At 57.7% G+C, this 15,899-nt stretch overlaps 1 protein-coding gene across 2 annotated transcripts in view; it reads left to right on the top strand.

The window, feature by feature from the left end:
* CDH4 (cadherin 4) overlaps nucleotides 1–12,966 on the top strand; it is a 482,605-nt gene extending 469,639 nt beyond the window's left edge. For both annotated transcript variants that reach the window (XM_042229909.2, XM_027976984.3), the window contains exons 10-16: nucleotides 642–895; nucleotides 1,399–1,541; nucleotides 1,972–2,205; nucleotides 3,028–3,261; nucleotides 3,454–3,593; nucleotides 4,253–4,417; nucleotides 5,016–12,966. In XM_042229909.2, coding sequence (XP_042085843.1) covers nucleotides 642–895; nucleotides 1,399–1,541; nucleotides 1,972–2,205; nucleotides 3,028–3,261; nucleotides 3,454–3,593; nucleotides 4,253–4,417; nucleotides 5,016–5,222 — 1,377 coding nt within the window. In that variant the 3' untranslated portion in view covers nucleotides 5,223–12,966. The remainder of the gene's footprint in view (nucleotides 1–641; nucleotides 896–1,398; nucleotides 1,542–1,971; nucleotides 2,206–3,027; nucleotides 3,262–3,453; nucleotides 3,594–4,252; nucleotides 4,418–5,015) is intronic.
* Nucleotides 12,967–15,899: the final 2,933 nt, after the last annotated feature.

Below are 15,899 nucleotides of genomic sequence, written 5' to 3'. Positions count from 1 at the left end.
GAGGGTCCCCCCAGCCTCGTCCGGTTCCTGGTGCTGTCCTTGGCTGGATCCGTACCACCCCACCTCCGCCTCCCTGCCTTCACCTGGCCCCCCCTGCATCTCAAGTCTCCCTCCCCTGACTTCCAGGCACCAATGCTTGGACTGGGGGCCACCTCAATCCAGGACAACATCTCTCAAGACCTTCACCTGCATCACACCTGCAAAGACCCTATGTGCCCAAAGAGCACATTCACAGGTTCCAGGTGGACACATCCTTGGGGGCTACCCCTGCAGCTACCATAGCATGTGGGCAGCTTGGACAGACAACAACCCCCCAGGGCATCAGGAACAGGGTGGGGGCTCCATACTCCCAATGTAGGATGAGAGCTGGAGGCCTGGCTTGGGGGGACCTGGGGAAACTGTGGCCCCAGGGAGCCCAACTGCTGCCACTCCATGACATGGGGGTGGAAGGTGAGGTACGAGGTCCTTCAACCCCACTCTCTCTCTCCTCCCACTGCCCTAACCCTGAAGGAAGCCAGATACAGACGCTGGGGGACGGCATTCCTGGGCACTGGCCTCTGGGGCCCAGAGCTAGCAGGTGCAGACCAAGCAGCCCCATGGGCACTAAGCTGGCTGCCCCTCTTTGGTGCCTCTCATTCCAGGCAGTCGACTACGAGCTGAACAGAGCATTCATGCTGACTGTGATGGTGTCCAACCAGGCGCCCCTGGCCAGCGGAATCCAGATGTCCTTCCAGTCCACGGCGGGGGTGACCATCTCTGTCATGGACATCAACGAGGCCCCCTACTTCCCTTCCAACCACAAGCTGATCCGCCTGGAGGAGGGCGTGCCCACTGGCACTATGCTCACCACGTTCTCAGCAGTGGACCCCGACCGGTTCATGCAGCAGGCTGTGAGGTGGGCCCGCAGAGCATCCTTGGGCTCTGAGAATGGGGTGCCCTGTGCTCCACGGAGAAGAGGCCTAAAGTGTCCAGTGAAACCTGAGACCTGAAAAGTCCTGGGTGGGTGCTTAGGGGCACCCCCAGGCAGGGAGGCCCAGTCCGGGGACAGCTGGATCACCAGCCGCCAGGCTGCCCTCCCACAAGATGGTGGGAAAAGCTTGAAGGACATTCATCCACATCTGGCATCAGACTGGGTCTGGACCCCACCTCTCATTCCCAAGCTTTGTGACTTTGCAAGTCACCAGCCTCTCTGCTCCCCCGTCTCCCCTCTGTAAAGGGGGGTGATAGGAGAATCTGCCTCCCAGGGTTCTTGCGAGGTTAAGTAGCCCATCCTCCTCAGGGACATCCAGCCACTGCTGTCACCAGCCCAAGTGGGAGGCCCCGGTGAGCTCAGGGTGCAAGCGGGCGGGCAGGAGGGGCTCCCCCAGCCCCTCGCCTCACCCTTCCTCCTCCCTGCAGATACTCAAAGCTTTCGGACCCAGCGAACTGGCTACACATTAACGCCACCAACGGCCAGATCAGCACGGCAGCCGTGCTTGACCGCGAGTCTCTCTACATCAAGAACAACGTCTACGAGGCAACTTTCCTGGCAGCTGACAACGGTGCGCCAGGGGGCAGGGAGATGTGCTGGGTAGGGAGCTGTGAGCTGGGTCCCCTCGGCCACTGGTGCCCGGAGCCCCTCCCTCATCCATTTGAAGCCCACCTCAGCCAAAAAACACGATTGTTACTGTCAGGTTGGAGATGCCACCAAAAGGCAGGACCACGGTCAGCAAACAGAGGACAGAGGGAGCAGCTCTGGCCAGCCAGCACCAGTCCACCCACACCATGGGCCTGCACTGAGGCAGGGGCTAGGCTTGGGAGCTCCAGGATGACCGTAGTCAGCAGGCGTGTGCACTCATACATGGTCTACAACTGAGTCGCTGTGTATATCACACAGCAGGGTCAGTGTGTGGGGCCATGGGGTGTGTCCTGGGCAGGCCTGGGCTCAGGGGCCCAGGAGTGACCACGTGACTGCCCATGTCCAACCCACAGGGATCCCCCCGGCCAGTGGTACCGGGACCCTCCAAATCTATCTTATCGACATCAACGACAACGCCCCCGAGCTGCTGCCCAAGGAGGCGCAGGTCTGTGAGAAGCCCAGCCTCAATGCCATCAACATCACAGCGGCTGATGCTGACGTGGACCCCAACATCGGGCCCTATGTCTTCGAGCTGCCCTTTGTCCCGGCGAGTGTGCGCAACAACTGGACCGTCACCCGCCTTAATGGTGAGCCCGCCTGAGGCACCCGCCCACTGGCTGCCCGGCCATCCAGAAAGTCAGATCGAGTCCGGAGGGCAGCCCCACCCGGCCTGTCTCCAGGGAAGCAGTGGAGTCGGGAGCCAGTCTCACAGGGGCCACGCAGCCTTCTCTGTAGGGCAGGGGCCCTGCCTGCTCCAGGGCTCAGCCACCTAGGAGGCCCAAAGGCAGGCCCCAACCTTGTCCTTTAAAGAGCTCCACGTGATGGAGACCACTCCCCGAGCCAGTCATCAAACAATGGGCCCCACCACCACCACGTGTTCCCTGAGGCGCTTTCCTAGCCATGGCCTTGGTGGACAGGGCTTCCGAGTTCTGGAGTTCTGATAGCATTTACTCATTCCCCAAACCCTTGCCAACACAACATTATTGTTTTAAAATCATTTTTCCAGTTTCCTAGCCAAAATCCCTGTTTCCACTTGCATCTTATAACTACCAGTGGACATTTTTTCATCTATTTGCCGTTTTTTGCTTCTGTGAATTATCTGGTCAATGTCCTTCACTATTTTTCTTTGGAATGGGTTTTTTTTTTCTAATTGACTTGGTAGAACGCTTTCCTTATTAAGGAAACAATTCCTTCATCCTACGTGTTGGAATTGCTCTATTCCTGAATCGCCAAGTCTCTTAACCTTACAGGACGACAGATGGTGTGTGGTATGTGTGTGCGCATGTACGTGTGTGTCTACGTGTGTCTTAGCCAGACAGGCCGGGCCTTTGCCTATTTGCCTGTGTTCGTCTCGCTCAGGAGGGAGGGCTGGCTGCCCACTGAGCAAAGCGCACCCCGCCCCCACCCAGGTGACTACGCCCAGCTCAGCCTGCGCGTCCTGCACCTGGAGGCCGGGGTGTACGACGTCCCCATCACTGTCACAGACTCGGGGAACCCGCCGCTGTCCCACACGTCCATCATCAAAGTCAAGGTGTGCCCGTGCGACGACAACGGCGACTGCACCACCGTGGGCGCAGTGGCAGCGGCCGGGCTGGGCACGGGTGCCATCGTGGCCATCCTTATCTGCATCGTCATGCTCCTCAGTGAGTGCGGCTGACGGGTCCCAGGGGGAGGTGGGGGGCGCAGCATCCTACCCACCAGAGTCTGCCACAAGCCCGATCCAGACTAGGGGCGCAGCAATGGACACGGGCCCTAGTGGCCACACGTGCCCGCCTTCCGCACACTCCCGAGTGTGCACACACACACAGCCTGCTCACAGCAGCCCCACCCCACAGCCATGGTCCTGCTCTTCGTTGTGTGGATGAAGCGGCGGGAGAAGGAGCGGCACACCAAGCAGCTGCTCATCGACCCCGAGGACGATGTGCGGGACAACATCCTCAAGTACGACGAGGAAGGGGGTGGCGAGGAGGACCAGGTGAGGCTGTGGGGGCCCTCCCGGCCCCGCCAAGCACACCCACGGGGGGCCCTGTGCCCCCACCCGCACTTCCCTCAGCCACTGACCCCAGGCCGGTGCCACCCTGCATCCCAGGGCTCGTTGAGGGGGACCTGGGAGCTGCTGGGCGGGCCTCACTGGGGATTTAGGGTGAGTCTTACCAGGCTGAGCTGGTCAAGAATCCGCCTGAAATGTGGGAGACCTGGGTTCAATCCCTGGGTTGGGAAGATTCCCTGGAGAAGGAAAAGGCTACCCACTGCAGTATTCTGTCTTGGAGAATTCCATGGACAGTATAGTCCATGGGGATCACAAAGAGTCAGACTGAGCGTCTTTCACTTTACCCCAGGAAAGCTCAGGGACCCTTGCGAAGTGGGGTAACACCAGTCCCAGGTCAGGGACGTGGTACAGAGCAGGTGAGGGGTGGACCCGGGTTGGGGAGGGCTGGGGGCACAGGCCCCACGTGTGCCTTGAGGACAGACAGGATCTGATGGACAGAGGCAAGGCAAGCTTTTCAGAAAGGACAGACCAGGTGATAGACCCAGGCAAGGATGCACCCCATGGACCTCCCTGGCATCCCTGCCTGCTGTCCCCCACCCCCACCCCCACCTGGGCCCCCTCATTGACTCCACCCCCCCCCTCAGGACTACGACCTCAGCCAGCTACAGCAGCCAGAAGCCATGGAGCATGTGCTGAGCAAGGCCCCTGGGGTGCGGCGGGTGGACGAGAGGCCCGTGGGCGCCGAACCCCAGTACCCAGTCAGGCCCATGGTGCCCCACCCGGGAGACATCGGCGACTTCATCAACGAGGTGGGTGGTCCGGTGTGGGGGTGGGGTGGGCACACTTGCTCACATGGACCAGAAAAGCTCACTTTTCTGTGAGGAGGGGGTGGTATGAGGAGGCAGAGTCAGACCTGGGTTCACTGAGCCCTGCCTGGGGGTGTGGCAGGGGCAGGCAGGTCAAGCCCCTCCCCTCAGCATCCTCACTGGGAATGGCCTAGGAGGTGGGCATTCATCCAGAGCAGCCATCTGACCACACACTTGAGTCCCTCTCCTGACACCTGGGATTTGAAGTTCCAGCCAACAGGGTCCCTGCCTTTGCTCATCCCCCCTAGTCTTGATATTGACCCCAAGGTGCCCACCTGACAAGTCCACGGGCGTCAAGGGTGCGCCCCACCTCTGCCGCATCTTCCTTTGTGGGAAAGAGGGGGACGGCGAAGCCAGTGTGTGGCCACCTCCCCACACCCCGCCTCCCCTGCCAGGCCAGTCTGTAAACTTTGCTCTACTCTGAGCTCTGAGACACCTTCACGGACATGCAGGAGCAGCACTTACTGAGCACCTACTGCAGGGCCCCACCCCACATCTCCAGTCCCCCGGCTGCACTCTAACCCCGTTTCTGTGGCCCCAGGGACTGCGCGCAGCTGACAATGATCCCACGGCGCCCCCGTACGACTCACTGCTGGTGTTTGACTACGAGGGCAGCGGCTCCACAGCGGGCTCCGTCAGCTCCCTGGACTCCTCCAGCTCCGGAGACCAGGACTACGACTACCTGAATGACTGGGGGCCCAGATTCAAGAAGCTGGCGGACATGTATGGAGGCGGTGAGGAGGATTAACGAGCCTCCCTGCTGGATGCAAGGATGGATGGACGGACGGACGGACGGGAGGAGCAGGACTGGAGGAGGCAACGGGCCTTCCCGACCCCCAAGGCCATGTCACTTAGTGGTGGGGGTCCCCGCCCTGCCCCCGCCCCAGCTGTCTGGCATGAACACTTGACCCGCGGCTGACTCAGCACTGAGGAGAGCAAGAGGCACTCTGTCTTAACTTGAATTTCTTAGGACAGAAGCACTGTTTAAAAAAAAAAAAATGAAAGTGCCTTTTGGTACATGTATCAGATTCCCTCAAACTCAGGAGCGACTAAAAGCAAGCAGACAGGCCCCCCCACCCGGTCCTGAGCGCCCCCAGCCCTGGCTAGTCCCAGCTCTGAAGGCACCAATTAAGGAATTGGAAAGAATGTGTCCTTTTTTCTTTTTCTGGATCTTTTATCAAGAAAACAAATGGGTGACTCGCTTGACAATTGACAAAGAAGAACAACGGGTCCAAACCCCATCAGCCCCTCTGAGTCCTCATGCTTTGCTGTCCAGTTAGGGTCTCCTATCCCATGGGGTCCCCAGGTCAGCTCAAAGACCTACCTTCAGCTTCTGCAGCAGCGAGTCCCCTGGGTGTGGGCCAAGCCCGTGGACCCAAGACCCACTGTGCACTCTGACTTTTGCCCTGACTCCCAGAAGCTGGAAACAGCTGGAGCCGTCCCTGATGTCCCCCATGGCTGCCCAGGGCCCCCCAGTCAATCATTAGGCCTCCCCCAGGGCCAACTATGACCCTGAAAGACACCCAGGTCCCCACTATCTTTGGTCCAAGAGAGTATGGTGTCCCAAGAAGCCACAACCAAAACCAGCCACCATCCCACCAACCCCTGGCATGAGCCCTCCACCCTCTCAATGAGACTCCCAAGAGACCCCATGTCAAAAGCCCCCAGACACTCACCAGTCCAGCCCCTGAAGGCTCTGGATATCTCTGGCCACTGGCAGGGCTGCACCGACCACAGGGACAGCTGATGCTCACTTGGGGTCCAGAAACCAGCACAGCCAGCGGGAGATTCTGGGGTCTGCCCCAGCTCTGCCCCTCTGGACTGGTCTCTGGAGCCCGGGAGCTGACGAGGATGGCAGAAGTCTGCTCCAATGCCGGGACAGTCTCATCGTCCGTGCGGTCCATCCCACACGTGTCTGCACCACGCCCGCCGGAACAGTCTCCTTTCCTTTGGACCGGTGTGAGCCCCCAGCAGCTGCTGGACCAGTTAACTGCTCAAGCTCTCACACCTGGAAGTGCCCTCTTGATGGGCAGTGTGACTCTCAAGCCAGACTCCAGGCTCAGTTCCACAGGACAGCAAGAGGCATTGCGTCCCAAGGACCCACCGGAGCCCCTGCTGTGTTTGCCAGGGTTGCAGGGGGTGGGCAGCTAGAGGGAAACGGGTAAGAAAATGCCCTGGGGCAGCTTCTCCCCCAAGCATCACCCAAGGATAGCCTGTCTGGTGTGAAGGCACCTGGGCTGGCTGGAGAGGCCCCTCCAGGGGAATCCTCACCTGCTCTCGGCTCCCCAGCAGGACTTGGCGTCAGGCCTGCCCTGGAGCCCCACCCTGGGTCTGCTCCTGGGGTCAGGCCTCCAGAGGACCTGGGACAGGGGTGCACATACTCCCCGTGTTCTCCACGGAGAGGGTCTTTGGTCCACACCCCTACCCGTGGCCTGCCCCCAACGCCATGGTCATCCTCTTTTCTAAACAGCTTCAGCCTCGAGGATGAACTTGAGTGTACACATGTGCGTGTGTGTGATCCGCGTGGGTGTGTCCCCAATGGACGTCAGGGTCTTCCCCAAACCAAACTCCTCGCTAACTCCATCCACTCTCCCAGGGCTGAGCTGAGCTGGGGAGGCAACTCGGCTTGTGGCCTGAGGAAGGCAGGTCCATCCTGACCTCGTCCACAATGGCCCAAGGAGGGACGAAGGGACAGGTAGACAGAGGCAGCGGCTGCTTGGGTCATGTGCTGATGCCCCCAGGCAGACAGCCCATCTCATAGACCTAAGTGGGTAGCCTGCCGAGGTTGGGGATACCCCCTACCTGCTATGCAAATTGCTCGGGTTCAGACAGCCAATGAGGACTGTCCCAGCACCTGGGGACGTGGCCACTTGAGGACTGCTAGTGTCCTCAGAGTTGGTGAGATGTGAGCTGGAATCTCATGTTTGTTTTTGCAGTCAAAGTTCTAAGTATGAATATGGGGTAGGGGATCCAGACAGCTGTGGACTCTCCCCACTGGACTCCTGAAGCCTCTTTGGGTCCCCAGGGTCCTGGGCTCACCCCAGGGATGGGGTGCCAGGCCCAGCCCACAGCTCGTTGTCCTGAACACCAGCCCCCCAGCCTCCCTGCAGCTCCTCTCCTCCTCCTCTCATCACTGCCAGGCCCCCACCCTGCAATCTGTCTGTGTTACACAGGCCCAATCCCTGCTCCCAGGCAGCTGGAGAGCAGCCCCTCCTCACTGCCATCCCAGACAGCCTCTGGAGACCCCTACCCTCTCCCAGAAGCATCCGGGAACTCTGTCCCAACCAACAGTTAGCATTAGCTACACAGTCAGTGTCAAACGTTTCTCACGTAGCTTGTAGATGCGACGGGTCCAGACCAGGGGGTGCAGCCAGAGGAGGCCTGGACTCGGCGCTGGCGAGGTGCTCGGGCAAGTCCTGTGCCCACAGAGATTTCTGTTCTTGTGACCAGGACTCACCTACAAGGACACTCCAGTCTCGGGCAGCAGGCATCCCCCGCCCGGAGCCCCAAGCCTATCAGGCCTTGGCAGCCCTTCCCCAAGGCCCAGCCGGCCTTCCGTTTCACGTGTTAGAACACCCAGGCGCCAGGCCTTCCACCGCCAGAGTGTCAGGGTACCCGCCAGCCATCAGGCTTCCCTACTGTGAGCACCACTGACCCATCCGGGCCTTCGAGACAACTCTGTTCTCTCTGAGGGGAAATGTCAGGGAGGGGAGTCTTGGGTTTTGTCATGGCTGAAAGGAACACCAAAAAAGCAAACACAGTCTCCCCCACGAAGAGCGCCCTGTGAGACAGCCCCTGGCCACGTGGTGTATATACGACAGGCCCCACGATGCCAGGATCCGTGGGGGGACCACCTCTGTGTATAATTGGAACGCGTTTCGCTTTTCCTTTCTCTCTCCTTTTCCCATTCTGATCTTTTTTTTTTTTTTTTGCATGTTTCTTTTTGACAATGGACAACATGTGTAGCAGCCCGCATGACTGTGGTTGTTCTGGGGAAAGATACTGGAGTATGACGTATTCTCACTGCAACTGAGCATCGCGCAGTTAGACAAATGTTCCAACTTTTTTTGTAATTGTCAACAGCACAACTATTTTGTATTGTTGTTTGTATCATTTTGTACCAAAAAAAAAAAAAGGAAAAAAAGGGAAGAGCGTTGATGTTTTCAATGTGTTTTTAGTGCCAGGCGGTCTTGGTTCCACACTGAGCAGTGGCTCCGCAGGGTCGTCATGTGCGGGAGCGGACGCTGCTGCAGGGGAGTAAATAAAGCCCCCCTTTTACGCAGTCGGCCTCACCCTGGTTTTTCTTCGAGTGTCCCTGTAAACGGCAGATGGATGAACACAGGGGCTTTGGTGTCAGGAGTGGGACTTGCTCGCTCAGCAAACATCTCAGCACCCACTGTGTCTCGGGCTCCATTCTGGGCTCCGAGCACAGCCCTCAACAGAACCAGGCTCCTCACACGGGTCAGGCCTAGGGGTGTGGACAAACAAGACCCAAGTGCCATGCATCTAAAAATGGTTAGATAGATATACGTTCCTAGAAGGTATAAACCAAGCTAACAAACTGCTAAACAAGGTGCGTCCCACCTGCTGCCTTGGCAGACATACCTTCGTAACAGCAGGAAAGGCCTGCGTCAGCTTTAGGATTCTCCTGCCCCTCTGATTCTCTGTGCGCCCCGCACCTTCTCCCCACCACAGGGGCTCTTCATTCCAGCCCAAACTGCAGCCCCAGCCCCATGCCGGCCAGAAACCCTAAGGCAAGTGGGTCCAGTCCTCAGATGCTCTCACAGTGCAGCCTGCGCTTGACTACTGACCTGAGTCTGAGCTGCACTGGCTCACACTTTGCTGGTCACAGAGCCACCCAGGGGACCCACAGGGACACTGCTGGACTCGCTGGGACTCTGCCAGCCTCAGGAAAGCAGCTCCAAAAGGCTGAGGGGTGCCCAGCTCAGCCAGAACTAAGTGATGCAGTCAGACCCGCAGAGGGAGCCCCAACCACCCCCACCAGGCCTTTCTGGGGCTCAAATCACAGCTAATCACAGGTGCAGCTGACACACACAGACACGGTTAACACTTGCTGCAAATGACATTCACAATTAGGCAACTGCTGTGGGCCTGGGATAGGCAGTCAAAGAGGGGTGGGGCACAAACTCCTTGTAATCAGACCCCTGGGGCAATGCCCAGGGTGGGGTCATTCTGCTTAAGGTCACTCCTCCCAGCTCCCCAAGTGGCTCAGCCGATTCTTTACTCAGCAGGTAAAGAATCTGTCTACAATGCAAGAGACCCAAGCAGGAGATGAGGGTTAGACATGGGTTTGATCCCTGGGTGGGGAAAATACCTTGGAGGAGGAAATGGCAACCCACTCCAGTATTCTTGCTTGGGAAATCCCAATCCATGGGATTGGAGGCAGAGGCCTGGCTGTCCCCAAAGCAGAGGCCTGGCTCGAACAACCACAAAGGCCAGGCTGGGGTCTCTTGGAAGCCAGGCAGCCCCTTCTCTGACCCCAGGGCCTCTCCTTGGGTCATTTTGCCAGAGAGAGGTCACTATCCTCGCCTACATGTGGATACAGGCCCAGGAGGGCAGTCAGAGCAGTCAGTTCACAGGTGAGCACTGGTAAAGCCCCTGGGGCCTCTGCTGCTCCATCAAGGAGGCCGGGTTCAGCCAGCAGTTGGGGGAAGGGGCAGACTCTGGGACCAACGTGCTGGGGGATGCTCACAGGAGGCCACAGGAGGCAGTGATACAGGTTGGCCCTCCATATGCCCCAGCCACATGGCAGCCCCCCACCACAAATCCGATGCCTACCCACGAGAAAGCTTCCTTGACGAGAGAGGAGCCTGAGAAGAAGAGGAGCCAAGGCTCGGAGAGTGACAGAGAACAGGGCCAAGAGACGAGGAGACGGCTGTGTGGGTGAGGGCAGGGTGTGGGTGAGGGCAGGGTGTGGGGGGCAGGCGGTGGACTGACCCTCACAAAGGCCCTGTTCCAGCTCGGCCCAGGCGTGGGGAGGACCCGCACTCAGCTCTGGCCTGTGGCTGGATGCCCTGGGCTGGCAGCAAGACGGTCCGGAGCTCAGGGAGAGGTCAAGTGGGACGGACGGGGGGTGATCAGGGCACAGTGGAAAGCAGACACCATGAGAGGAGGCAGTCACATGTCCCAGGAGGGGGTGATAAGGGACTGAGCGGAGACTCAGGACTAAATGAGAACCCCAGGTTGATGCCGGCGGGGCCTACGGATGGACAGACTGGTGAGCAACTGCACCCCCGCGAGCTGCTTTTGGAACCCAGCAGAACCCTGTACCCCTCCTTCCCCCGACACACACAGACAAAGGCCCCTCCACACCCCCTGCCTCTCTCTGTAGAAAAGCTGAGTCTCCCAGGCCTCCCAGAGTCACAAAGGAGTAGCTCCAGCAGCTAATGAATACTACATAGTCATGGACTCAGTGTCGACACACGACTAAAATCGTCAGCAAAAAGATGCTACACACCCAGGTCAATAGCTTCCACTCTGAGAGTATGGCGCCCTCTGTCAACATGCAGGGCTTCCCTGACAGCTCAGTTGGTAAAGAATCCACCTGCAATGCAGGAGACCCTGGTTCAATTCCTGGGTTGGGAAGATCCGCTGGAGAAGGGATAGGATACCCACTCCAGTATTCTTGGGCTTCCCTTGTGGCTCAACTGGTAAAGAATCTGCCGGCAATGCAGGAGACCTGGGTTGAAAAGATCCCCTGGAGAAGGGAAAGGCTATCCACTCCAATATTCTGGCCTGGAGAATCCCATGGACTGTATAGTCCATGGGGTCGCAAAGAGTGGGACGTGACTGAGAAACTTTCACTTTCACTATGTCAACATACAGAAGTTACACAAGATGGACTTCACCCCTGATCCCACAGAAATGGAATAATTCTCCGACAAGTGGGGATTTGAAAGCAGCTCTTTGCAAGAAAGAACTCTCTGCAGGAGGCCCTTTGGCCTTGTCACTTTAGAAATCTATATTGTCACTAATCTCAAACCAGGCACCCCCATGCTCTGCTCATCTCTGGCCCAAGCACACCTTTCAAATCTTTGATCACACAACCCCTGGCCTAACCTGTTGGTTCTCTCCATGGATCAAAGACACAGAAAGGAAGACTAAGCAATTAATAGATGACCGGGACTCTATCCCAGCTTCCCCCTTCAGTAATCTCATGAACAAAGTGCATGGACAAGACAGCAACCAAGGAAAGATCACAAGGAGCCAACGAGCCTGCAGACAGTGGGGGCCGGCCCCCGTCTCCATGATTAACTGACCTCACTTCCTCTTTCCCCCTTAAAACGCTCATGGCCAAGCAGAATCTTGGGACTCCGTTTTGGGGGACAGAGTCCCTCCTCCCCAGATTGCTGGTTTCCTGATTGAAAGCACCATTTCCATTCCTGCCAATACGTGCCACTCCAGTATTGATTTTTAAGCAGTGAGCAGCCAGACCTGAGTTCGGTAAAATTTTCACTTAAGAAAAAAATAAACTTTCACCCTGAACCCAATTTTAACTGATAAACACAGGCTGGGTGCTATCTCACAAGAGCCCAGAGCACTCTCAGCTCTCCTAAGCTCTCCTGGCTATCCCTTCCTGCTCTCCCATCCTCTCTCAACCCCTAATCGCCCTCTCCCCCAGCACACAGTCCTCCCCCATCTGCTCAGGGATATGCCCCCGGGAGCTGCCCCCATCCCAACAGCCCAGAGCCAGGTGAGGGAGGTGAAGGAGGGCTCAGCTGCCACAGATCTGTCCCAGCAGGCCCATCCACAAGGGCAGGGATGCTGCCAGCTCACTGGACCCACCCCCATGGCGCCCAGGGCAGGCCTCTCAAGCACAGCCCTGAAGCACCTCAGTCTGGGGAAGAGGGGTAGTGCCTGGGCACAAGCAGAGTTCTCTCTCAACCCTCCACAGCACAGCTTGAAGCAGCCTCATCAGAGATGGAAAGGCCCCTGAGCAAAGTGGGGTGAGTAGTTCAGTCATTCCCCTTGGGAGGTGAGATGGAATGAGAGGGCCTGATGGCCACCCTGCACTCCCTGCACCTGCCACCCTGGCCAGCAGCTCCCCAGAAGCCTGAGTGGCAATAAGCTCATCCTGACCCAGGCCGTCAGGCGTTGGATTGGAGCGCGGGACACTCTGAAGCCTGGGGGCCTCCTAAACACTGACTCACCTGGACAGCATCAGGCCTCACCAAATAAGGGTCCTCACGGTTGACCCTGAGGAAGCAGGAGACCCTGGATACTCACTAAAGGGGCAGGGGATGGCCGGGTGTCGGGTCACTTGCCCACAGCCTGTCATGTCCACTCCCTCTGCCCTCCCTCCCAACCCACATGCTCTATCTCCGCCCCACCCCAAATAATGCCCACCAACCCTGTCCCCACCCCGCCCCACCACACACACACACACACACACACACACACACACACACACACACACACACACACACACACACACACACACACACACACACACACACACACACACACACACACACACACACACACACACACCCACACACACACACACACACACACACACACACAGCTGTCCTGACTCACATGCGGCTGAAGGGCGCTGTCCGCGGTGCTGACTTTCAGCTGCCTGGCCCTGCCTCGTGTGGCCTCAGGAAGCGCCCATAGGAACTTCTGCCTGTTTGGAAATAAATCACCTGCTTGGGAACTTACCTCAAACACAAGAACTGCGGCAGAGAGAGGAGAGGTCTGGCCCTCCTGAGCTCCTGCCACGGGGACACCACTTCTCCTAGCCCTCCCCTGCTGGGCCAGGCAGTGGGGAGGGGGCCCAGCAGCCGGGGCTCCATGTGAGCAGCCTGCCACCTTGCATGCCTGGGAGGCTCTCATGGTCCTCAACCCTCGGATTCCTCTGTGCACAGAGCTCCCCAGACAAGATGGTCCTTCAGTTCTCACCGTCTGCATCCTTATGGGATTCCTTCAACAACTTCACTACTGAATGTTCGCGGTTTTACCGCGAGTTTTCCCCCAATCTGTCTCTACATCTTGGCGGGGCAGTGATCGCCCTGGCTGGCCCCACTGTGCTCCAAGCAGCAAGCATGGCCTGACTCAAAGGAGCTGGCACCCCAGCTGACGAGACTCGTTAACCAGGCCCCCCCGCCTCCCTGGGGCAGCAGTGAGTGTGTAGCCAGAGCCTGGCCAAAATCCAGCTTGGCTCCTCCTGGAGCTTCTGACCTTGGATAAGTTCCCTAAAGGTCTCTGGGCCAACACCACCTGCCCAGTGGGTGGCTGGGAAGACGAAGATGAACTGAGAGGAGATAAAATCCAAGTGTCCATGAGCATTTCAGAGTGCCCAGGGGCGCACAGGCACCCAGGGGACCCACACTGCAGGGCCAGCCCCCAGGGATGAGTGCTATGGTCAGCACGCAAGCAGGGTGTGCACAGGGTGTGCACAGGTGTTTGCTCACCAAACAGGCACCATCTCCCTTCACCAACCAACCAGGCAGCTGGTGGGCCCTGCATCCTGGCCCTATTGACTGAGACTTCCACCCACCACCAAACGCTGTAGAAGACTCTGGGGGTGACTTAGGGAGGGGGCAAGAAACTTCCAGAAGCATGCTGGCCCCAGTGGCCAGGCAGGGGGTAGGAGGTGAGCACTCTGCACCTGGAGCCAGGAGTGGGTCTGTGCTGGCAGCTTAGACTTTTCCTTCCTTTTAAATTTCTGGAACGGTTGCTATGGAAACTTAGAGGCTGGCAGTCAAGAGCAGCTGAGGAGAAGGCATAGTTGGGCTCCGATCAGCTGGGCCTACAGCCACGCGGGGCCAGTCACCCACACCCCACCCCTCCGACTCTGCAGAAAGAAAGAAAACCTGAATTCTCAGCCTCTCTTGGGAAGTTACAGGACTTGTCTCTGGGCTGGGGACCAGGCTACAGATATGGAGGAAGTCGGGGGAGGATGCTGGACATGAAGGCCCAGTGACTATGCCTGGAGCAATCCAGCAGGTCTTTCACACGCCCTTTGCAGGATGGTGGGTGCCAGCCCCTGCCCTGCACCATTCTGTTAGCAGGAAGAGGGTCCCTGGTTACCCAGGGCGGCTGGTCAACCTCAAGTGGTAAAAAGAGATGGACCAGGCCATTTCAGGGCCTGAGGACATATCTCAGGGCATGTGTCTGCTTTCTGCCTGCTCAGCTTGGGCCCTAGGACTTCTCACATGGGAACCCAGGAGGACCGTGAGAAGGACCTCTGGGTGGCCCAAAGGCTTGACTACTGTTAACAGGGTGTGGTCCAGTAACAGCACATCGAGTGCCCAGCAACAAAATCCTCACCTGACCAGAGAATGAGCCCAGGGGGACAAACTGGTCATGAAATGCATCCCAACTCTGCGTGGAAATCCAGGCCGAAAGGGAGGGGACTGTACACAAAGACCCTTGCCCGCCACCCAGTCCTACAAGAATCAAGTCACCAGCACCACAGTTGCTGACTTGCAGCACAGCCCAACAGGAATTCACGACAAAGACCAGGGCAAGGCGCTTTGTGCTCTGGGGAAACTGGCAGGACTGGGCTTCAGGTAGTCAGATATTTCTAGGAGAGAATCTTAGGAACCCAGTTTCTTGCCTCTTCCCATACTGAGAAAAGCACTAAAACCATTAATTAGAGACCCACTCAAAGACAACAGTTACCTCCCACCAAGCTGTGTGCTTGGCTGCCTGCATCTCACGAACAAAGTCACATACATGGACGCCCCTGGTAGTACAGAGGATAAGACTCTGCCTGCTAATGCAGGGGACACAGGTTCGATCCCTGGTCTGGGAAGACTGCACATGCCACAAAGCAACTAAGCCCGTGGGCCACAAATACTGAGCCTGTGCTCTAAAGCCATTGAGCCACAACTACTAAAGCCCATGCTCTGAGATGAGAAGCCACCCTAAAGAAAAGACCAGCCCACGGGCATCAACAAAAACTCAGTGCCACCAAAAATAGATAATTTTTTAAAAGATCACTTATGCTGACCCTCCCCTCATCTCTGAGACATCCTCAGAGCCCTTTGAGAAGGTGCCTCCTAGATTATAATCTGTAGATTGGCACAAAAACTTCCCATTTCTTTCTCAGACTTGACCAGTGTTTTCACACACACAGTTGTATGCCCATGCTTTTTAATAACATTTTGGTAGCTTCACTGAGATGTTTGGAGAGGTCCTCCACTCCCACAGACCTGGGAGGCAGGCACACAGCTGCCCCTTGGGCAATCAGCTTAGTAATGGGCCCTCTGGGCTCTAAACCCAGGGCGCCAGCCAGGTTTCCGACCCTCCCCAGGGAAGTGAAGATGGAAACCACACTCTGAATAAGTGGGCTTCACACCTGCCTTGGTTAACCTCTCAGCCACCCTGGAGTTGGGAGTGGGGGTGTTACTACTGTCTTCACTTTAGAGACGAACAGAGGCCCAGTAGGTGAAAA

The sequence above is a fragment of the Ovis aries genome, chromosome 13 (assembly GCF_016772045.2).
Source record: "Ovis aries strain OAR_USU_Benz2616 breed Rambouillet chromosome 13, ARS-UI_Ramb_v3.0, whole genome shotgun sequence".
In the NCBI taxonomy this organism is placed as follows: domain Eukaryota; kingdom Metazoa; phylum Chordata; class Mammalia; order Artiodactyla; family Bovidae; genus Ovis; species Ovis aries.
Note: the sequence above shows the minus strand (reverse complement) of the source record. Positions and strands in the feature narration are given on the sequence as shown.